The sequence below is a fragment of the Cydia splendana genome, unplaced genomic scaffold (assembly GCF_910591565.1).
Source record: "Cydia splendana unplaced genomic scaffold, ilCydSple1.2 scaffold_80_ctg1, whole genome shotgun sequence".
NCBI classification, from domain to species: domain Eukaryota; kingdom Metazoa; phylum Arthropoda; class Insecta; order Lepidoptera; family Tortricidae; genus Cydia; species Cydia splendana.
In genome coordinates, this window is record NW_026946906.1 from 143,022 (window position 1) to 167,766 (window position 24,745).

Below are 24,745 nucleotides of genomic sequence, written 5' to 3' on the forward strand. Positions count from 1 at the left end.
AGGAGTAATTTATAATTTGGGAAAGGACAGGAGCAATGTAATCCGCCGTAACCATGAGCATATCCAGACTTAGGCTATCCTCACCAATGGCTTTCGTCTTAATATTCTTGAGGATAGAAAGTATTTCCTGCGGAGAAATGACACCCAGATCGAAAACAGAGGAGTTGGGGTGTAGCCTGTCAGAAAGAGATGAAATTGTGGTCTGCTTAACAGATGGGTCCAGAGTAGTAGGAGAGTAACTAAAATGAGAATTCATACCGTCTAAGTCGAGAGTACCATCTGGACGCTGTTGAACTTTACCCACCCCTACTTCAAAAAATTCCAAAGTTTTGTCGGAGGACACTCGTCGTCGATGGATTTGTGAATATACCGACGTCTTGCCTCACGACAAACTCTGTTACAGCGATTATGCAGCGAACTATAACGAAGACGATTGCTCTCAGAAGGATAGATCTAAGTTTAATGCGAGCTCTATTTCTCTTCTCCATGAGACCTTTAATTTTGGGGGTAAGCCACGGTGCAGGAAAGTGACGGACGTGCATCGGCTTCAAAGGAGCATGGTGGTCAAAAATCGCAAGCAATGTTGCATTGAAAGCCTCTACCCTTCCGTCTATATCCCCAACACTTCCAACGCTGTGCCAGTCAGCATTGCGCAAGTCATCCTACAGTGCCCGCATGTCTATGCCACGAAGGTCACGTCGTAGTATAACTTTATGTCTCCGTTTGGGTGGATGTTTTCTAAAAGAAGCAAAAATCAAGTCGTGACAAGAAAAGGAAGCAGCGCACGGTGGGCTGCCCGTAGGCCATAATTCAATAAAACGCATGTGGTATTTTTAAATTTACAATGGCTGTTATTGTTTGCCAATAAACGTACTTTGATTTAATATAAATAGATCCTGTATAACTAATTACGTTAATTCTATAACGACCCTCGAAAGCGAACACAACTCCCGTTGGTACGCGTTCTCTTATCAGAGACTCATTAAGTGATCGGTCATTAGTGGTGAATTCCTGACTAAATAGTGACTTTAGTAATTATTATTAATATGGAGCTTAAAGAATCAGGTATGTTGTTTTGATTTCATAGAAAGTTTCGCATTGGAATAAAATATATATTAATAATAATAGGTCTACACCACGCTAAAAAGTCGTACGCATCACGATTAAAATATTTTGCTGACTTAAACTTTTAGTTATGTTACTACACGATTTTACATACGAAACTAGCATCATTTTGAAACCCAATATTTCCAGATTAACGGCCATAGACTTCTTTTTGCAAATATTTGCCTATGTGGTATTTAGAAAACTGCTACGCCTACGTAGGCCAACGCGTAGCAGTACTACGAAAGTATTACGAATGGAAATTTACCCTTTTTCTTTCTTTTTTCAGGTGATGTGAACGTCGGATCTTTTACAAAGGGATTTTTATTTAACTTAGTAGTTCAGATACAGAAAGACGTTGTCAAGTGCTACAACAATTAATAGGAATGGTGCCAGATATAGAAAACGTGGATACAAGAGATTTGGATAGCATCACAAAGTACTTACATTTGTAGTAGACATGTAATTTATTGGAAACCAAGATCGACAACCGCAAGATTGCAGCGAGTTGTCATAGATGTGAGCAACCATTGGGTGTAAAGAAAAGTGCAGTATGTTCGAGGTGTAAATTAACATTTCATCTTGATTGTGATGGGTATCCGGAGAAAGTATATAATCTCATGGATCGTAAAAAGAGAGAAAATTGGAAGTGCAAGTCGTGTATAAGGACAAGTAAATCACCTTGCATGGAGGACAAACAGATCATGCCATCGTCCAGTGTACCGGCAAGAAAAACAAAGAAAAACGAAATCACCCCAAAAGAGCCGGTAGCTAAATCGCCAAACTCCTTACTACCTATTAACCCAAATACGGATACTATTGATCCTTCAGAAAACTACTCCACTCCAAAGCCAAACCGATATCTCCGGATGAAAAACAAAATATTCACGCTACGAATACTGGAACCCAACAAAATGAAACCACATCACAGGAGCCGATATATGAAATAACAAAGGATGTAACAACTAACCCGGACATAACTAGTGATGATGTTCCGGTAACGGTGTACTGTTGGAATTAACTTGTTCGTGACTATAGATATTATATATTTATTTATTATATTTAACGTAGGTATTCTATATATTTGTTATATAGGGCGCATGGGAATTACATAATCGGTTTACCTTCAACTTTGATAAATCTAAAGTAACTGGCTTATCAGTCGTATTCAATATCCGTACGGGTATTTGACCTTTGTCTGGTCTTGAAATGACACCTGCTACAAAAACGCCTGCTTGCATTTCCTGGGCTAGTACTACACAGTCGTCTACCAGTTGTGACGTAATGTGAGTCATAACTTCGCATCGCGGAGGTATATTATGGACATACGTATTATTTAAATGTACTTGCATAGGTATCAAAACGGACTGACCTCGGTCCTCTAAAATTAATGCATTGCGTTTATAACTTATATCTGCATCGTAACGTTTGAAAAATTCTTCCCCTAAAATTGCTTGGGCTGCGCATTGCATATTCTTAAAAACATGAAACTTTTCTTCGCAAATGAAACCGTTAAAGTCTAAAGTCTAAATATATATATCCTTCTGAAGTTAAATCTCCGCATACTCCCTTAATAGTAATGCTATGTCCTTGTATTTGTCTAAAAAGATCGGGTTTGTTTTGTAAATATTCGTACCTAATAGCACACAGGCCTGCTCCGCTGTCGGCCAAGAGTTTTAATTTATATGTTTTACCTATACTACAAGTTACTGTGCTATAATTATCTTTATTATAACTAAATATCGCGCTATTCATATTAGTCACGAAAAAACTGCCTGTTAGGTTTTACATTATCGTGTGACGGTTGCATGTGCTGCGCACGCGTATTCGGGCGAGTGGGCGCGCGCGCAGGTCGGTGGACTGTAGCTGCACGGTCAGCGAAATTGTCCGGTCGTTTAACTCTATTTGTCGAGACGTGTTGCGAAATACCTGTGTTACGGTTATTATTGGAATAATACCGTGTCCCGAATGTATTTTTATTTCCTGTGTTAAAATCTCTGCCCTTATTCCTATTGTAACGCGCAGAGTGGGCATTCCGGTTCCCGTAATTATTACGAGAATGTCCCCGTCCATAATGTAGGACTTGATCCTGTTGTGGTGATGAGCTGTGCTCGTCAATGGCCGTCCTGATTGCTTCGGGCAATGACGTAAATTGCCTAGATGATATTATTGTGCTTAATTTTGGGTCTGCTAGACCGTCTGCAAACCGTTTAATGGCTGATTTCTCGTTCAGCGGACGAAGTATATCGTACCTGCTATGGTTACCGTCGGCCTGAGATATGGTCAGGTTGACGAAAAGATCCTCGATCTCGGCTCCGAATGCCTCTATAGTTCTCCTACCTTGCCTAGCTCTGTATAGTTGAGCCTGAATCGATTCGGACGATTTTTTAGGTAGTAAGAATGTGCGCATATCCGTGACAAGTAATTCTACGCTACTATATGACGTTTTTAATCTGAGCTTAGCGCTAGATGAAAGTCTTGTTTTTAGGACGAAGTCTATTAAAATCTGTTGAGTTTCGCTATTAATAATGGAACTGTACATTAGAATACCGTCTATTAATTGTTTAGTGGTATCCTCCTGCCCCGTCATGACGGGCAACAAGGCGATGGCCGTCTTGACATCAAAACTGGGCTTAGCCATTTTTCCGTCTGTTTGAGATTCTGTATCAAAATAATTTAATGCTATCTTTATCCTACTGTAAGTGTCGGCAATATCGTTTATATGCTTATTAGCTAACTCTAATTCTGAAATTTTATATTTTTCCGTTTGCTTCTGTAACTGAGACACAATATCCGCCGCGCGATTATATAATTCGTTTGATTCGTCTAGTTTCTTTCTACCTATTTCTTTCCGTCGCCTCTCTGGACCTAACTTTACAATATCTTCTCTTAATTTATTTAACCTTTCACGAATGGACACTAACTCAGATAGCATAATAAATTTGCGGCTACGGTTAATAACATACAACGGCTAAAATTAGGATACCTAACATTTCCTATATATCGCGACGAAACAATTAAAACATAATGATAAAGTTATATCTAACTTACATTAGTAGCGGGCAATGTACCCCCGTAAGTAGGTTATGTCGAGGCTGCATTCCGCGCTGGCTGGGCGGTCGCGTGACGCTGCTGGCGAGCTGGCACCTCCATGTGGCACTCGCTGACGCTGCATGTGGCTGCCTCTGCTCCGACGACGATGACGGGCCGGGCTAACCCTGGACTCCCTCGAGCATGGGCCGGGATAACCCTGGACACCTCTTGATATGGGCCGGGATAACCCTGGACACCTCTTGAATTGCGAGCCGGGATAACCCTGGACAACGCTCTTCTTTCTTCTTTCTTCGTTTTTTCTTAATTTGAGTTTTTTCCCTTGGTCATCTTTTTCTTTCTTCTCTTTCGTTTTCAAAATGTGTGGGAGGGTTCTGTTTAATAGGAAGCTTCTTTCTTGAAAATGCGCAGGAAGTTCCTTTCTTGAAAAATAGGTTCTTCAACTTGAATCTTCATTAGGGTGATCTTCTTGTCTTGACTTCTATCCTCATTTTGCTATGCGATGCGCTGTGGTGGACTTCGCTTTCCTGGTCCTCTTCTGGTATGGGTCGCCATCTGATGAGTTGGTAGTTGGAGGGTCGAATGGAGATTAAGTGAAACGAGACATTACCGAAGATGTGTTATATTCTCGGTATCCAAGTATAGAGAGAGCAAGTAAATCTAAACATAACATATTTATAGGCTATTATTGCTTACATGCTATTTATACAATTACGTGCGTCGCATATTTATGTTGCAGACAGTAACGTATAGTTACTGTTAATATGTTAACTTAGGCATATAGTACAACTTCAAATTTTTATCTTATATTATTTATTCTTGCCCTCTTTTTTATAATTTTATTGACTTTCCTCTAGTCTATTGTACTCAGTGCTATATTTGTCTAACGTTCTTCTTCAATTCTCATCTACTCAAAGGTTAACTGGAAGAAATCCCTTAAAGGGATAAGTTCGCCTTTGTACTGCCTATCCTGTGCCATAAATTTGTGTTTTGTATTTTGTACAATAAAGAGTTTATACATACATACATACATACTGTTCTACTCCGAATTCACACTCTGAAAACAATGCGCAACCGACATCATCTGAAGGAAAACGGAACTCGGGTTTGATAGTTAGCCAAACCCAAGAAAACCACATAACCCCAACATATGACCCGGAATCTGAAATACCAAAGGATGATGATATGGAAAACTGCTCTACTCCACATGTACAGCCAACATCTTCTGATGAAAAGAAAATAACCCACCGGAAAAAAAGTTCACCATTAATGACTCAATAGAAAACTCTTGTCATAGTTCATTTTCGTCTGAAATAGAAGAATCTGAGGAAAATGAATCATGTGACGACGATAACTCTAGCATGCGAGCTGGCTCTAGACTAAATAGAAGTTGTCCTGAAGTAGCAATAAACAGTCCGTTCCTAATTGAATCCCTGCTGCAAGAAAAATACGACTCTGCTGAAAATTTAATTGAGACTCTACATCGGAGAATCACTGTCTTAAAAAAAACTAAAGGAGTATGAATAAAAAAAAAATCAGGACTTCGTGCACATCTCCAGGATCTATGACGCCATCGCCAAAAGCTGCAAGTGCAAAAAAGTCTTCCAAGAAGAAGAGGAAAAAGGTTAACAGATCCAGAGTCGACGAAACACAAAAAGAAGAAAATAAACAAATAGTTAACGAGTCTAGCAAGGCACGTGACTTGACAGCATCGCCTATGAATCCTGTCACTCCTGCTGCTGGATCGTAGTATATATGCATCATTAGTAGTGACTATACAATAATGTTGACTAAAGCTGAACGAACCTTTAACAATATGAGTCTATGTCACTATCGGGTACCAGGGGGAGGCATTCATCAACTTTTCCAAGTAGTGAATAGAATCAGGCGTTACTTTGCGGAAATCCATACTAATTAAAACCAAAATATTACTTTGCTAATCCGCGAAAAGATAACGTGCTAGTCAATCAGTGCTAACCCGTTATACTTACTTGCGTATTTTTACATGCAATTAATATTCCCACCCTCCCACCGCAAAAATAAATACGCAAATAAATATAACAAACCACCACCAAAAGAATAAACCTCGACACGTGTTTCGCCTCTCTACGAGGCATCCTCAGGAGTTGTTGACGGTCTGACGCCCGGCAACGGAATGACCTGTCTAGAATGGTCGGCCATATTTATACCTTGACCACTCCCCCTACCGTGCAAGTGTGAGTGAGATGGAAAAATTCGTAATAACGGCGATGACGCAACATTCAATTGTTCGTTAAGAATCATGCCCCTATTGTTGTACCTAATTATTTCCAGTTGTTCCAGAACACCCAAACGCAATCCCTTTTCGCAAACATGTAAAATATCAAAAGAATTATTCTCAGATAAAGTGTGACCTGTATCTAATAAGTGCTTTGCAAAATTGGACTTCTCTGGATGGTTATGTCTATATGACGCAACATGCTCTTTATACCTAGTAGTGAAACTACGGCCCGTTTGCCCCACATACACTTTATTGCAATCGTCACAGGTAAGCTTATAAACTCCAGACTTTTTCCCATTCTCGATCTTATCTTTGCCATTGCAAAGCTTTGAGTGCAAAGTATTATTTGTCTTAAAGGCCACAGGAATGTCGTTAGACTTCAAAATTTTGTAAATTGCATCAGACAACTTGCCAACATAAGTTATGCTCGCTTTATATTTTTTAATCGGTTCAGAGGATCGTGCCGCATACAACATAGTGTTGACCATACTATTCCGCTTTTTCCTGATGATACCATCCACAACAGACTTATCGTAACCATTCGAAACTGCTAAGTGATAAATATTATTTAATTCTTTCTGATGAACACTATCAGATTGAATTAAATAATATTTATCACTTAGCAGTTTCGAATGGTTACTATAAGTCTGTTGTGGATGGTATCATCAGGAAAAAGCGGAATAGTATGGTCAACACTATGTTGTATGCGGCACGATCCTCTGAACCGATTAAAAAATATAAAGCGAGCATAACTTATGTTGGCAAGTTGTCTGATGCAATTTACAAAATTTTGAAGTCTAACGACATTCCTGTGGCCTTTAAGACAAATAATACTTTGCACTCAAAGCTTTGCAATGGCAAAGATAAGATCGAGAATGGGAAAAAGTCTGGAGTTTATAAGCTTACCTGTGACGATTGCAATAAAGTGTATGTGGGGCAAACGGGCCGTAGTTTCACTACTAGGTATAAAGAGCATGTTGCGTCATATAGACATAACCATCCAGAGAAGTCCAATTTTGCAAAGCACTTATTAGATACAGGTCACACTTTATCTGAGAATAATTTTTTTGATATTTTACATGTTTGCGAAAAGGGATTGCGTTTGGGTGTTCTGGAACAACTGGAAATAATTAGGTACAACAATAGGGGCATGATTCTTAACGAACAATTGAATGTTGCGTCATCGCCGTTATTACGAATTTTTCCATCTCACTCACACTTGCACGGTAGGGGGAGTGGTCAAGGTATAAATATGGCCGACCATTCTAGACAGGTCATTCCGTTGCCGGGCGTCAGACCGTCAACAACTCCTGAGGATGCCTCGTAGAGAGGCGAAACACGTGTCGAGGTTTATTCTTTTGGTGGTGGTTTGTTATATTTATTTGCGTATTTATTTTTGCGGTGGGAGGGTGGGAATATTAATTGCATGTAAAAATACGCAAGTAAGTATAACGGGTTAGCACTGATTGACTAGCACGTTATCTTTTCGCGGATTAGCAAAGTAATATTTTGGTTTTAACTTTTCCAAGGACTTGAAACAAAACTTAAAGATTTCACTCACAAGGACTACTGTGTGGTTTTTGTTTGAGAAAGGGACTTTAGGACCTCAACTAATTATCATAAATTAATTATATTTATAAGAGAACAGATCCAGCTAGTTCAACACACTAATATTATAATTTGTTCACCTACCTTTATACTAAATAATTATGCAAACATATGCAACAAGAGAATTGAAATATTTACTAACATGCTGTATCTTGATAATCAGACATATGGATATGCCTATTTATTAGATTCTAATTTAAATTTAACGTATTCTAATTACATGTTTTCAGCTGGATCTGGGACAATAAACAGTCGAGGTCTTGACATTATATTTAAGGATTTAGCGTATTTGATAAAGTCATTAGCCATGATTACCGTTGAGAATAGTGTAGAGCAGAATGTGCGCGAAAATAGCTTAGAACGTGTTTTTTTTTCGTGAAGACTAAAAATAATAATTTTACTATTATGCACCAAAATATACAGGGTGTTCTAAGTAAATTCGATATTATTGAGGCTGTCCTAATGGAGCTAAAAAAGAATGATAAGGAGGTGGGCGTTCTCTGCTTAAGCGAAACCTTCATTCGAAAAGGTAATGAAGACAATTTAAAAATGAGTAATTTTAAACTGGCTAGCTCCTTTTCCCGTAAGAATAAAAAACGAGGGGGATCTTGCATACTAGTAAAGCATGACATAAAATTCAAGCCCTTACAGATTTGTGCTGACCTTAGTATTCCAACAGTTTTTGAATGTAGTGGAATTGAGATTCCTGACCATAAACTCATAATAGTAAACATTTATCGTGTTCCTAAACATAGTAATAAGGAACAGTTCCTGCTTCACCTCGAGGCGCTTTTGTATCACTTTGGTCTGAAAAAATCGAGACATAAAGTCGTGTTATGTGGAGACTGGAACTACAATATTCTAAAAATAGATAATAGCACATCGAAAGTTATTAAACTACTAAATAATTACAATTACAAAATGCACATAGACTGTCCAACACGAGGCGAATCATGCCTCGATCAAATAGCGAGTAATATAAAGAAAATAACATCTGAAATCCTTCCACTCGCTCTCTCAGATCATGAAACAGCCCAATTCGTCACGTTTCCTGTAAAAATAGTTTTAAAGGCCACGCCATACTATATAAAAAAGAGAGATTACAGTCATGAAAATTTGCTTAAATTCCAAAAGTGCGTAACGGCATTATATTTCTCCGATGTACTCAACAGAGGAAGCTAATGCGGCATTTCAAATATTTCACGAAATACTGTGCCTATTCAATGAATTATGCTTCCCATATATTCGTATAAAAGTTAATCACCAACTCAATAACAACAAATGGCTGACAAAAGGATTGCGACGAGCATGTACAAATAAAAGGACCCTATATTTGAAGTATAAACAAGAAATATTAAATAAGTCTAAAAATAAACTGAAATCACAGACCAACCCCTATAGACCGAGCTTATAGGACGACTCGCGGTCACCGCCCGTATGGTGTATAGGTCAAATATAAGATTGTTCGCGCGCCTCTCCGATCAGTTGCGCCCAAGGTTACGACCTGTTAGCAGTGTGCACGAGTCTAAGAAAATAAATCGTAAACTATTGAATTCATTGGGAAATCATGGGATATTGCAGCGTAATATGGTGTGGCAAGTCATCTAAGACATCTACTTACGAAACAGATGGAATAACATCCCACGGGAAAGTCAAATTCATTATTTCATTGAATAATGTTTCTTGTCCGCGGGGTTCATTTTATACTGGTCAGTAAGCAGAGGCGAAGTATGTCCGTCCCTTTTCGTCAACTTGAAAATGCAATGCGCTATCCCTTTCCCTTTCGACTAGTGATGTGACGATGATGGTTTTTCAGTTGCGGAAACTTCGTGCTTCGTCATACCGTATTGTACCATTTTAGACATAATATATAGGTAACATGTTGTGTAAGTTTTTTTAGAATCCTCTAGGCCAGCGGAGCAGTTAGGCCGCATGTCACGAGGTGGACCTGATGATGAACTTCAAAGAAGTACCTACGAGGGAACTCGGTGTTGGTTTGTGATAGACATATGTTGTATGGGTTATTTAGAATCCTCTAGGTAAGCAGTTAGGCCTCATGTCACGAGATGGACCTGATGATGAACTCCAAAGAAGTGCGAGGGAACTCGGTGTTGGTTTGTGATAGACATATGTTGTATGGGTTTTTTAGAATCCTCTAGGTGAGCAGTTAGGTCTCATGTCACGAGATGGACCTGATGATGAACTCCAAAGAAGTGCGAGGGAACTCGGTGTTGGTTTGTGATAGACATATGTTGTATGGGTTTTTTAGAATCCTCTAGGTGAGCAGTTAGGTCTCATGTCACGAGATGGGCCTGATGATGAACTTCAAAGAAGTGCGAGGGAACTCAGTGTTGGTTTGTGATAGACATATGTTGTATGGGTTTTTAGAATCCTCTAGGTGAGCAGTTAGGTCTCATGTCACGAGATGGACCTGATGATGAACTTCAAAGAAGTGTGAGGGAACTCGGTGTTGGTTTGTGATAGACATATGTTGTATGGGTTTTTTAGAATCCTCTAGGTGAGCAGGTAGGTCTCATGTCACGATATGGACCTGATGATGAACTTCAAAGAAGTGCGAGAGAAGTCGGAGTTGATTTGTAATAGGCATATGTTATTGGTCCATTTGAATATGTTTTCAATACAACCTTCTATGACCTTAATAAAACGGACAAAAGAAAATAATTGTATGAGATTTTGCCGACACTTTTTTCGCGTAGGTATCGAAAGAGATTGCGATTCTGAGTAGAAATAATATAAAAATTCTAAACTTTAAAATTCATGTTCTGGGTACTTTAAACAGAAATGCCCTAATATGTTAAGTAAAAATTTCAGGTACATTGTTAAATTACTTAATGAAATATTAAATTAATCAATATAATTATTAAGTAAGTTTACTCTAAGTACACTAAATTGGTAACAATTTTACCACAATAAATTTCGGTGTCACTGGTAGCAGTACCCACTGTAATGAACATGTCCCATCCCTACGCTTACACGTGTCAGCGCGCCATGTTTGAAACGACCAATCGCAACGCCGTGAGCACCCCTCCCGCACCTCACAGTTTGGTGATTTGCGTCGGGAACAAAATGGCCAATATTAGGTTTCTAGAGGCGGTGTTCTGTGACTGAAATACACCAGGCTCCAATTTCACCACGGTGACAGGTGCGACAATTGTGAACCATCACTGTTGCTGACGTCACAGGCATCCATGGGCTACGGTTACCGCTTACCATCGGGCGGGCCGTATTCCTGTTTGCCACCATCATTGTATTATTTAAAAAAACTTTATTATATCGGAAAAAAACAGATATTTCTCTTGCTAAGTTTATGACAATTGTCACAACCCAAGTAACATTTTAGTCCTATAATTTTAGTTTTTATCGCTAAAAGCTTGTATAGACGTCGTATTAAGGTTTCAGAGGTGACCACCTGTCGTATAAAAGCGCTTGGCAACACCTTTTTGCTCTATAGGCTTATACAGCTAATATATTCTATAAGCAATTGATGTAAAGCTTTATTTCATCATTTTATAGAGCCGTTATAGGCGTGTACTATAACAGGTTCAAATATAACTACTATAGAGCAATATTACTGTATAATAGTATTTGGAATCACTTTTATGCAACTAATTTGCGCTATTAAGGTTCCCTGCCAAGCCGCTATAGTTTTGTGTTTTAACAGTGACAAAAACCCAACTATACAACGATTTCAGGATATAGTGGCTTTAGAGATCACTGCTATAGTACATAATACTTTAGTAGTTTGCGCTATTAAGGTTCCCTGCAAGCCGCTATAGTTTTGTGTTTAAACAGTGACAAAAACCCAACTATACAACGATTATAGGATATAGTGGCTTTAGAGATCACTGCTATAGTACATAATACTTTAGTAGTCATATGAACACTATTATAGAACTGTTTTGCTCTATAGTAGCGTTTTTGGGACATATTTATAGCGTTAAAAAGCGCTTTAGTAGTTTTTAAATCCCTATTATATCTCATCGCTGTAAACGTCACAATGACTCTTTTATATAACAAAACTGTTGTATAGTGGTTTTGTTTTTTCTTTTAAAAGACAACAGCGTTATAGTTGAGTTTTTATGTCTTATATAAACCGAGTTAGATACATAAAGGTAGAAAACGACTACTTGTAAATGATAAATTTGATCTGTAATGGCTACTTATATCTTGCTTATATAAGTTCAGGCCTAAGCCACATAATGTGGTTCCGTACAAAATATTTTTATATTTTAATGAATTGATAAAAAAGACCCCAGTGATATTAGTGATTGTAGGTGAGATTTATCATCAATGATTTAATACAAGCATAAAATCGTGACGGTTTAGATATTTATCGACATCCATTATTAGCACATTTTTTTTACCAATCACACTGAAAAAGGAAACAACAGTAATGACTACATCTAAATTAAAAAAATATCCTATATCTTTCTAAAGAGTTTGTATGTGTAACTGGGTCACAGCAAAATTCTTTTGGAACCCTAATTTTAATCATGATGGCGGTGAATATTTCGTCGTAAGTTCTATAGTTAGCCTATAAAAGCGTCGGATTTACTTCTTGGCTGTATAGTAGTAACTATGGTGAATATCATAATATTTTATTAAATTATTTTATTAAAAACATAAATAAATCGAGGGGGCATTTAAAATTCCTCATTAAACTAATACCATTCTAACGGTAAAACTTCCGTCCCATATACTTTTTGCACTAAGGACCGAATTATTCGACATCTAAATGGCGCATATTCATATAAAGTCTTTACTTATCACCATTTTACTTAGTACCGTTTTTGTGAAGTAAACACCCAACAAAACCACTCACAACAGTTGATGGAAAACTTGATAGCAAATTTCGTAGTAAAGGAACTATGAATTCTACAATAGTATAAAAAAGCACTATAATACAATTTCAAATACTACTATAGTATAAAACAAGCACTATAATGGAATCTCCAATGCCACTATAGTATAAATTAACACTATAATGGCGTTACTGACAACAAATTAGCACAAAAGTGATCATCACATCACTTTTATAGACCTAAAACGTCACGACTGACACTGCTACAGGTCTACTATATCACTGAATGGCACATAAGATGCGCCATTTCGGCTTTATACAATCTTCTTTGGTCTTTTATAGGACCTTAGGTGGTATTTGGGAAACGTTCTATCGACTACTATAGAACCACAAATTGTTACTTGGGAAGAAACACTACAATTGTCACGAAATTCCGACATATAACTCATTACCTGTCAAGAATTACCTACAATTCTTCTAAATCTTGACAATTGTCAGAAACTTCGCAAAAGAAATATCTGTTTTTTTCCGATATAATACAGTTTTTTTAAATAATACAATGATGGTGGCAAACAGGAATACGGCCCGCCCGATGGTAAGTGGTAACCGTAGCCCATGGATGCCTGTGACGTCAGCAACAGTGATTTTACAATTGTCGCACCTGTCACCGTGGTGAAATTGGGGCCAGATATACGATACTTTTGAGAAAATGTATAAATAGAGCAAAACAGCTACATAATATAAGAACTATCGCACAGGCCAAAAATAAATCGAGAGCTACTTGGCAAATTATTAGTGGTCCAACTCACACACAACCCACAATAACTAGTATCACTACCGACCACACAATATATTCTGATCCCACTACGATAGCTACACTTTTTAACGATTTCTACATAAACCTAACAAAACAAACTAATGATAATTAAACTGGCAACCACCCATCAGTACCCTTTAATCCAAAAACGATATTTCTTAATCCGTGTGATGAAAAATAAATTTTTAAACTTATTATGTCTCTAAACAATAGTCATGCACTGCCGTGTCAAGCCAAACTCACGTATCTTTGAAATGGCCATTTCGAGAAAAACGACTTTAAAGTTTAAAACAAAGAACTTATCATAACTTACAAAATTATGGTCCGTTTTTTTAATTTTTTATATAATATGAATAAGAAGTCCAAGAACAACCGACAAGACGTATTTAAAACTGAAATTGTATTTATATGAATTAATTATGCCAAATTTAAAATATGGACGGTCTAAAATTGCATACATTTTAAGTTACGCGAAATGCGGCATCTACAGATACGGTAATATGGCGTCGGCCTTTAATCCGTTGGCAGCACAACAGATACGGACGGTGTTATGCCGATCTCCAGTATTTTAATAGTGCTATGAAATCACATAGGTAACACTTAAAGAAAAGTCACATTTTTGGGAAAGTAGTTTAATGAATACAGTAATAATTAACATAATAAACGGTAAATTCTGTATGAAATAAAAAATGGTCACCAAACCTCCAAGGACCTCTATAATAAACATAGTACTTAATCTGTAATTTCAACATAATTTTTGATATCACTTTTTTTTTTGGACATAAAAATTAATAATTTGACCATTAAACCATCAAGCCTTCATTGCCGTAACTTACACATGCTGCGGTATCTACTAGTACGGTTACGCCGAACTCATGTACCTGCCTACTACCGTGCTACTACCTATCGAAAGTTACCACAGATTGGCAAACCTCGAGCGTGTCGCGCTTGTTAAGCTTATTATGGTAACTTAAAAAATCTTTAGTCAGAATTATTCCTGAGCATAACTGGGGTTTTGTCATAAATGTAAGTAATAATATTTTAAGTCATCTGCTTGAAATCCATAATTGTTTTTCATTCGAAGTATTGCAGTGCATAGTATTAATATAGACATAAAAAATTAAGTCATATATTTAGTGGTCATAATATGTATTTTTCATAAATGTTACAAAGCATGAATAATAAATATATATGGTTGTGAGCAACCTATGAAGCAAATATTACTTTAGTCTTAATCATAACCACACAAAGACCGTATAAAAGAGGAGATCAAAGAAGAGGAGCCCCCTCCAGTAGGACCGTTTCTCCTGAAACGGTTTTATAAAAGAAACTAATCATAGTAGGTAGGTTAGGTTCGTTAGGTTTCTTTAGATGCCCGAAGGGCAAACTACGCAGAAATAGGAGCCCCGCGTGAGCGGGGCTCCGTCGAATTAAGTGTTTGGACGGAGATCAGGGAAAAGGTTTTTTTCAAGGAGTTGTTGAGAGGCTAAAATTAGTTTCTTAAATTATTTATGTAAACCATTATGGTTGAAAATTATTATGCTACAAACCGTTATACGTAAAAACATTATAAGAATCGATTCATATGCTTTTAGCTGGTATGACATTTGATTCATTATAATCAAAACCTATACCTATGCACAAAAAATATATGACAACTGCTGAGTATGTCATCAAATATTATGGCTAAAAATGTATGACACAATATAATATGACTTTTCATTTGTATGCGCAATGATGATTATGACACAAGTTGTTATGCGCATCAAGGATATGACTTAAACTTGTATGCAACCCAATATGGATCCGGCATAAATAAGTAGTTAAAACCGGAGTTACAGTATTTTGACAACTTAGTTTTATGTGAAAATTAGGGCAAAAAGTAATGAAATCTTTATTGTATCATATAAAAGACACTATTTTAAATCGATTTAGCCCGGTTAACCCAAACTACTGTATCTCAAGATACGTTAGTTTGGCTTGACACGGCAGTAATGCAGTGGGTGACTGGGTGTGGATGAGTTAAGTACCAAAGCCATAAAGCTCTGTGCAAAATATATCAGTAAACCTTTGGCACATATAATAAATCTGTCCTTTAAACAAGGCATTTTTCCTAAAGATCTCAAATTATCAATAGTTAAACCGATATACAAAAAAGATGATAAAACAATGATGAATAACTACTATAAAGCTAGTGACAGATTCGATAAACAGCAAAATGCCCGTAGCAGCTATATTCCTAGACTTGAGCAAGGCTTTTGATTTTTGTCCAGCATTCGATCCTTTTTTTTTTTAAATTTGAGTGGTATGGTATAAGAGGGAATGCCTACAGTTGGATAAATAGCTACCTTTCAGATCGCAAGCAATGTACGGAAATACAAACTATTGAAAATGGAGAACTGATAACTAAGCGATCACAGTACAGCCACAACAGCTGTGGTGTACCCCAGGGGAGTATTTTAGGGCCCTTATTCTTTATTTTATATTTATATTAATGACTTGCCACTGCATATTAAACAAGATTGCATAATGTTTGCTGATGACACTACTCTAATAATTAAATCAGATGACATAAATAATTTTAACGATGACATTAATAAAACTCTCGCAGATATAATTGACTAGCTACACACCAGGGTGATTATCTCAACGATTTTTTTTTGCGGCGGAGCTGATAATGACAGTGTGGACTAATTATTTCACAATGGTATTTTTTTCTGAAAACCTTAAAAAATTATTATCTTAAGACAAATCGCAAAATGTTATAAAAGTTATTGTTATTTATTAAAAAAAATTTTTTCGCCGCAATTATAATTTTGGTGTAGTGTCCCGAATCCGTTTTTCTTGAATGATTTCTATAGTAGAACCATAACATCCATTGATTTAACTAAAACTTCACAAACTTTTACTCGTTATTAGTCTACGTATATTATAAGAAAATAAAAGTGAAGATTAGTGAATTGATACTCTAAACTAAGCATTACTAGTTGTCCTGGTAAAATAGTAAATTTTGGTGGTAAATATTGAAAATGAATTTTATGGTCGAACGAAACGCAACAAGGCTAACAAACGTGGAGTAACCTGTTAATTTTCAGGTCTGCTCTGGCACTGAACGATGATGCACGTGTCGTATGACGCTAGATCTGTCCAGCAAACGCGTAAGTATCTAATTTTGGTGTATTAAAATACTTTTTAATGCAATTTTGGTGGTGTATCTAACTAATGACCGAAAAGTAGTTGTTTTTGTGTGAACTGTATTTAAAGCATGTTTATAGTTTCTTTTTTAACCGACTTCAATTTCATAGAAGGAGGAGGTTCTGTATTCGGGGTACCTAATGATTCTCCGATAAACTTTTAGCAGATCATCGATTCGCCGACAACGATTCGCCGAACATCGTTTCGCAGAGTCATTTATTTGTCAATGTAACTTCTGGTCAACTAACGTTACGTAGACTCTTGGTTCACATACCGTTCAGTTTGCTTCTGTGTAAATTCGCAGAACTATTATTGGACGATTTCCATTTGGCAGAGTAATCGTTTCGTTTAAGCAATGTTTAGTCGAATAACGTTTCACATTTTACATATAAGTCGTTATTTTCGAAACAAAAGAATGAAATAAAATTTTATCATTTTTTAAGTAAATGCGTTAAGTATATGTATATAAAGTTACGAAGAAGTTAGCGAATATGTGGTGTCAAACTCGTGGTAAGGCTACAGTTGCACTTCATGAAATTGGTGGATTTGAGGAGGAAATGATTGAGTTACTTTAGAAAATACCGAAATCATAATACACATGCCTTTAAAAATTGAGGGGTTCCGTCAATTCCTCATGGATTACAACATCAGATCAGAACCAAAATTGTTATGGGAATACCTCGCAGGTAACTTTTTTCAAACAAAAAAAGAATAACTCAAATCGGACCATGGGTGCTGGAGTAATCGCTAAACATACTACTTTAAAAAAATCATCATCATTATCATCAACAATCATCATCAGGTGCACTTCATCAATAATTGAAATCTCACCTTATTTTATAATTTTTTTTTAGCATTAGAAAGAAGGTAAGCGAAGTTGACATGTCTTTTAATTGAAAAACGCTTTTTAAAAATCAGTAACTAAGTATTACTTATGAAAGCAGAAGAATATAAATGATCGTATTAGATTCGTGAATGTTACATATTTGCCATGACTTATTTTTAAAAAGAGTTTTTCAATTAAAAGACACGTCAAGATTGTTTACTTACCTTTTTTCTAATGCTAAAAAAACGAACATTCAATATTAATGCCAAATGAACATTCGACCTATTGTGTTTCGACCAATGGTTTCTCGGGTAATTATGACAGTTACTAAATGATTATTCTACGAATAGTAAATATGCGTATCAATGTTCTGCTTATTGACTACTCTCGCAATCGACTATTATGCGTAACGAGATTCGGCGAATCGTTACTCTGCCAAACAACCCGTCTGCGAATTGTTGTCGGCGAAACAAAAATCGGCGTATTTTTTTTCGGAATATCAATAGGGCACCTGAGTCGACAATGGAATCAGTCAAAATATTAACACGGAAAATAACTAATTCAATAAATGGCGGGGCCTCACGGATATACGTCGTAACTTGATATAAAAAAAAAGTAATAATTAGGTCTTTGATTGAATTACCATAAAACTACCTCATTAAGCTATTTATCCGAGAATCCGACATCAATATTATTTGTATCACTTGTATATATATTTACGCCTTAAACATGCTAGAAAAAATGGTTATAGATATAATTTCTTGCAGACTTTGTTCTGATAACGTTCAAAGTGATATTCAATACATAATCACACAAAAATATGGTCAATGTAATAAATATGTGCATTTTAACAAATTTCTCTAAATGAAACTACCAAATTTGGACTCTTTGCGCTAATGCTAAGGATTACATTTCCTTGCGGCGCGCGGGGACAGTTTCAATGCGGGCGGTGGCGGGAGTTCGTGCCAAGGACGCGTGGATAGTATGTAGGTAAGTATGTACTTACCTACAAGTTGCTACAAGTGACAGGCCAATTCGAACGTGGGCGGGCGTCTCGCTCGCACCAAATATTTGTGCGGCCAAGTCTAAGCAAAATGAACGCGCGCGTGAATGATAGCTGATTAAAAATAACTGATATCATTTCCAATATTATTGGTTGATGTTCAAATTATATTCGTAATTATATACGTCAATTATGACCCACTACAAAAATTAAAATTGCGCATGACTATCTATCGTTCTTATTTAATTTCAGAATGGCATAGTGTGGAGTGGCATTATAAAAGGAATACTTATTATCGTAGTCATTTGACAGTTTTGGTGACACTTTCACATTCTGTCACAGCGAAGTGTGTAGGCCCCCTCTTTAATTTGATATTAACGTCTATCCAACAACTTTGTCAGTAGAAAAAGGCGCGAAATTCAAATTTTCTATGAGACAATAACCCTTCGCGCCTAAGCGTCTGTAGACTTTTTTTTTCAACAAACGTATTATATAGACTATTTCGTGCTCTTTCAATTCATAGTTTACGTTCCATAATAAGTATAACAGTAAGTTCCATAATAAGTATAACATAGTATAATAAGAGTCGACGTGAAATATATGTTTACACTTTTGCACCTTACTCCTTTGCAATAAGGCGAAAAGTACGGCTTTAAAATGACAGCGTTTTACACAAAAATAAAACGCTAATTAAATAACTTACCATATTCGGAACCTAAGAATAAATAATATTGAGAGTGGCAACACTGTCGTAGGGGCCTATTCATAAATTTAAGTCATTTCAAATTTGGGGGGGGGGAGGGTCTGGACATCGGATGATGGTAGAACGACGCAGGAATAAACGGTGTCATTCGAAGCATGATTTTTTGATGATTTTAGGGGGGGGGGGGCGACAAAAATCGTCAAAAATAGATGACGTCCTGTATGGACAGCCCCTAGGTCGTATTGTCTTTTTCTAGCATATACCTCCCTCTCTCCCCCACACCACACAGGCAGGTTGCTTTGTCAGTTATACAAGACAAATTTTCAAGTCATTGTCTCAAAATTATACATATTTGCACCATGCAGGATTAAAACTTTAGGTTCCGAATAGAGATGCACCGGATATTCGGTTACTATCCGGTATCCTATCTCGCCCTTATTTTAATATCCAGACGGATACCGGATACTAAAATAAGGGTACTAAATAACTATGCTTGATATCGGAATATAATCGTACTCGATTATTATTTTAAAACAATTTAAACGTTCCATTCATTAGCTCGCGCACTAATTTCGTACCTAGTGATAGACCTATATACCGCGCGAAAGTTCATTACGAAACAGGCCAAAACTTCCACAATGCGCACCTGAAAAACCTGAATATTTCCGCCGGCCGAATATTCGGCGGCTGAATACCGAATATTCGGCCTATGATCAGGCCGTACATCCGGTATCCTGTATGCGGCCAAACAACTATCCGTTGCATCTGTAGTTCCGAATATGATAAGTTATTTAATTAGCGTTTTATTTTTGTGTAAATGCTGTCATTAAACAGCTGTACCGATATTCGGAACATAAGAATAATATTGAAACATGTTTGTTATCGCCTGGTGGTGGGAAGACGCCAAACCAATGTGATTATACATATCCTATGATATACTTATTATGTGTACGTAATATAATTATATTATGAGTGTTTAATTAATTATGTAGTACGTACACCCTTTATTGTAACACCTGTGAGGAGAGAGATATTTAGTAAAGTATACAACTTGACAGATACATTTTGTAAAATTAACATTTATTGTATTTATTTATTTATTTCAAATAACAAATTGCACCTTACAGCTAATGCCAAAGCGGCACAATTTGGAACACATTAACAACATAAAGCATTTTTAACATTATTTAACATACAATACAATATACAGCTAAGACACATGTATTCATTATGGTATGCTACTCTTAGGCATCTCTCTTTCTAATATCCTCTTGCACTTTCACATCACTATTCCGGATCGTTTTTATTTGCTAGATAATTTAATGGACAACTATAGTACATTGTAGGAGAGGGCGGAAAACCGCTAAAAGATGGACGAGTGAGTTTGAGGGCCGACACGTTGGTGGAAGCCCTCGAATAATACGACTCCATCTTTAGCGTTTCCGGCCGAGGCATTACATAGTGCTTTTCACGACTACTGCGAGGAAATAAGGAAACATTTGGATAACTATAAGTACTAGCCCGCGATTTCTCTGGTAGCAAATTACTAGCCACTGCCTGTGCTGTCTCTTGAATTTCGGTAGGCGTCAGCGTAAGAATATCATTTTCTTCACTAGAAGAACTCATTTTTATAGCGAGCGTAGATACGTGTTTCTTATATTTTATAGTACTATCCAATTCAGTGAGAATTTTCCGATCCCGCCTTTTTTCTTTTTTATCACATTTAAGAGGCGTTTTTATGTTGTTTGCTTCAAACCGACTCTAAACTTAGAAGCGATTTTGCTAAAAAACCACAAACAGTTACAAAAGTAAAAAACACCTGAAGCGTGAATCGAATGAATTGTCTGAATGAATGAATAGTTTGACATTTCGTTTTTTTTAAACAAGAAATTGGTCCTATAAATAACCTAAATTTATTTTTGAAGGAAAAAGTTGCGCCAAAAAAGACCTTTTATTGATTTTTATGTTTTAAATTATACTCATTGCTGTAGCGAACTGTCACCAATGACAGATGATGATAATAATGAAACATTGTAGTAGTGGTGGTTCAGGTACTACAGCTATTGCCTACTTTCCAGCTTGGTTTTAGACCATCTATTGCCACATTTCCGAACAGTGGCGTGAAAAATTTAATTATTTATTTCACACCAGCTCGGAAAGGCTTACTTTGCACTTCAAAAACTGAGAGCAAAGTTTCATTTTATTCACAAGTGAGGCAAAGGAATCAAATGCAAATTTTGAGTTGTTTTCTTATGTTTGCTGGTAGAATTGACTTTTAAATCATAAATATTTAATAAAATTCATTTGTATTTGATTTTGTATGATATTTTTACATTTAATATTTGCTTTGGGTTGGTGTGGTGAAACATTTTGTGTTTCACTTGGGGCAAATTTTGTTTAACCCTCGTGCTTTGAAACCCTCGCAACGCTCAAGATTCCGTTTCGAATGTTTTACTTGCTCCAGTATCAATATTAGCACGAGCGGTTAAACAACAACTTTGCCCCCTTGTAAAATAAATAACTATTTCAATATAGTCAGCTAAACTGAGGTACAAATTCAAAAACTCACCAGCAGTTTAGCTTCACGACCTTCCAGATGGAAAAACAGCAAGCCAATGACTTGAAAATTTGCCTTGTATAACTGACAAAGCAACCTGCCTGTGTGGTGGGAGTGTAGGAGCGAGGGACGTATATGCTAGAAAAGGGCAATACGACCTACGATAGTGTTGCCACTCTCAATTAGAAATGCAATGGATAGTTGTTTGGTCGGATACCGGATATTTGGCCTGACCGTCGGCCAAATATTCGGTATCCGACCGCCGAATCTTCGGCCGGCGGAACAATAAAAAAAATAAAAAATCATTTATTTCAGACCTTGGTTCATACACTTACACCAAAAAACTAATTAACTACAAACTAAATTTAACAATACCTACATTTCGGTTTTTAGGTGCGCATTGTGCAGGTTTTAACCTGTTTCGTGGTGAACGTTGGCGCGGACTCATTTCTATGTTCGAAATGAGTAGGTACCTACGCGTGCAAGTGAGTGGATGTTTAAATTGTTTTGAAATAATAAACGAGTAATGTACAATAGGACCGTGACTGTTTCTTAAATCCAATTTGTTTACTCTGAAATCAAGCAAAGTTACTATCCGGTATCCGGCCGGGTATATTATTCTGAGGTTCCAAATATGGGTACAGTTGTTTAATTGTTGCTTAATTTGGAGATTGACCCCAATTTCATTTCAGATCAAATCGGTCGATTTGATCATCCCGTCTGGACTTCACTTAACAGCCGTAACACATTACCGCGCCGTTCAGGGTCACGGTGCGCCAAACCATAGCCTGATGTCATGTAGGTATGTATAATGTACTTAGTCCAAAATTATGTTATTTATATGCATTAAACGTTAAATCTGAACCAATTCGATTACTATTCTATAGTGAAACACATTCAGCTTGACTAGAAAAAGCGCGGCAAATTTAAAACATGTATAAGTAAAAAGCATTTAACGTTTCAATAGCGCTCAGAGACCTGACTTTTATCTCGATATCGTAATTTTCTAGCGACAAATCCATTATCTATACAAAACTGTCGCAAAAATGTTATCGCTTCTATATCGTGGTACAGGATAGGATAGAGTCATATACTTTACTACTTGCTTGCAAGTATCGTAATTAAACAGTGCTAAGTAGTTAAATACGCGCAATGTATTTTTATGTCATAAATAATGTATTTATTTAATGTTAATTTAGTATTCATTATAGTATGTATATTGTTTTATCCACAAATATGAATAATTGTAGTTAATTTACCAATAAAACATAATTTATACGGCCACAAATAAAATATGAAATGCTTCTAAAGTCTGTTTGGTTATTTCTACATGGAAACGAAGTCATTTCAAATTATAAAAACATTAACTGAACACCTTATTGCCGCCTGCAGTCACCGCTCGCCGCTCAGCTATCCGCTGTCGTTAATACCACGGCCTTACGTTTTTTGACAGTGAGTCGCGTCAGGGGAGCGACACGGTTCGGTGCGCTTGCGTTCAGTCGAGTTTTGGAATATTACGGCAAATTTTTGTTGTTTGTTAATTTGTTGGTTATTGTTGTTTGTTAATTTGTTGGTTATGGTGTCGACTTTTATTGCCCTAGTCGCCAAATGATGTTACTAGTGAAATTTTAACCGACACCACACGGTAAAAATAAGTTTAACAATAATTACTTAATTAAAAATCGAATAAAAACGGTATTTCTAATACATAACTTATATTTTTTGCTATTCAATTAAAGAGTACTAACAAAATCCTAACTCAATTAATTAGTGCAAATATTTTAAGGTTTGCGATTCCTGAAGTGAAAGTAAACAAATCAACTTGGATTTAGATAGTCAAGATATTACTCGCCTAGAGAGTATATTACAAAAATATAACCATTGTTTTGACGATTATTCCGGCCCAAATTCTAGTGAATGTAACGTAGAAATGAAGATCGAACTAACAACAGAAGTGCCTTTCTATCATAGGCCGTACAGAATGTCTCTTAAGGAACAAGAAGTTGTTCGCAACATAGTACAAAATCTTATTGATAAAGAGGTAATTGAACCCAGTAACTCACCATACGCCAGCCCAGTCATATTAGTTGCGAAAAAGTCAGGAGAATACAGAATGTGCGTCGATTACCGTCAGCTAAACAAAATCACGAAAAAGGATAGTTACCCATTACCGGTTATTCAGGATCAGTTGGATAGGTTAAGTGGTGACAAAGTATTTACGAAGTTAGATTTAGCGGCAGGGTACCATCAAATCAAAATGCATCCAGACAGTAAACAATACACTAGTTTCGTGACCCCATTCGGACAATTTCAGTACAAAAAATGCCATTTGGTTTAGCATTTGGTTTGGTTTGGTTTGGTATATTTTCATTCAGTGTATTATAAGCTTTAAGAATAATATACAATTGTACCTTAAATATTATTTGTTTCTGACAAAATCGCATTTGAAGTTCCAAAAACGGCAAAATCTGCCACTTTTTCGCATGTCCCAGTGGCGGCATAGCCCAATAAAAAAAATCACAACTTTGGATGTAGGTAACGTATTATTATTAACTTTGTATTTTCATAAAGAGCATTCTAGAGAGTTGATTTAATCATTTGGATAAATTAATGCATTATTATTTAATAAAACAAGGGAAGCCTTTTTATCGTTGTCCCGCGCGGCAGTTGTTTTGTTATGACTTAAAGATACCCCCTAAAATCTTCTTTGTCTAAAAGCGGTTAGTTGGGCGTCGATTACCACCGAGTGTAGATGCGGAAACAGTTTAATTTATATAAAAACAGGTAAGAATCTCTTTC

At 36.5% G+C, this 24,745-nt stretch overlaps 1 protein-coding gene across 1 annotated transcript; it reads right to left on the reverse strand.

The window, feature by feature from the left end:
• Positions 1–679: 679 nt before the first annotated feature.
• On the reverse strand, positions 680–4,079 carry LOC134805919 (uncharacterized). The gene is made up of 2 exons (XM_063779111.1): positions 3,160–4,079; positions 680–738 (listed from the first exon to the last, which is right to left on the reverse strand). The coding sequence occupies exons 1-2, from the start codon at positions 4,037–4,039 to the stop codon at positions 680–682; spliced, it is 939 nt and encodes a 312-aa protein (XP_063635181.1). The 5' UTR covers positions 4,040–4,079.
• Positions 4,080–24,745: the final 20,666 nt, after the last annotated feature.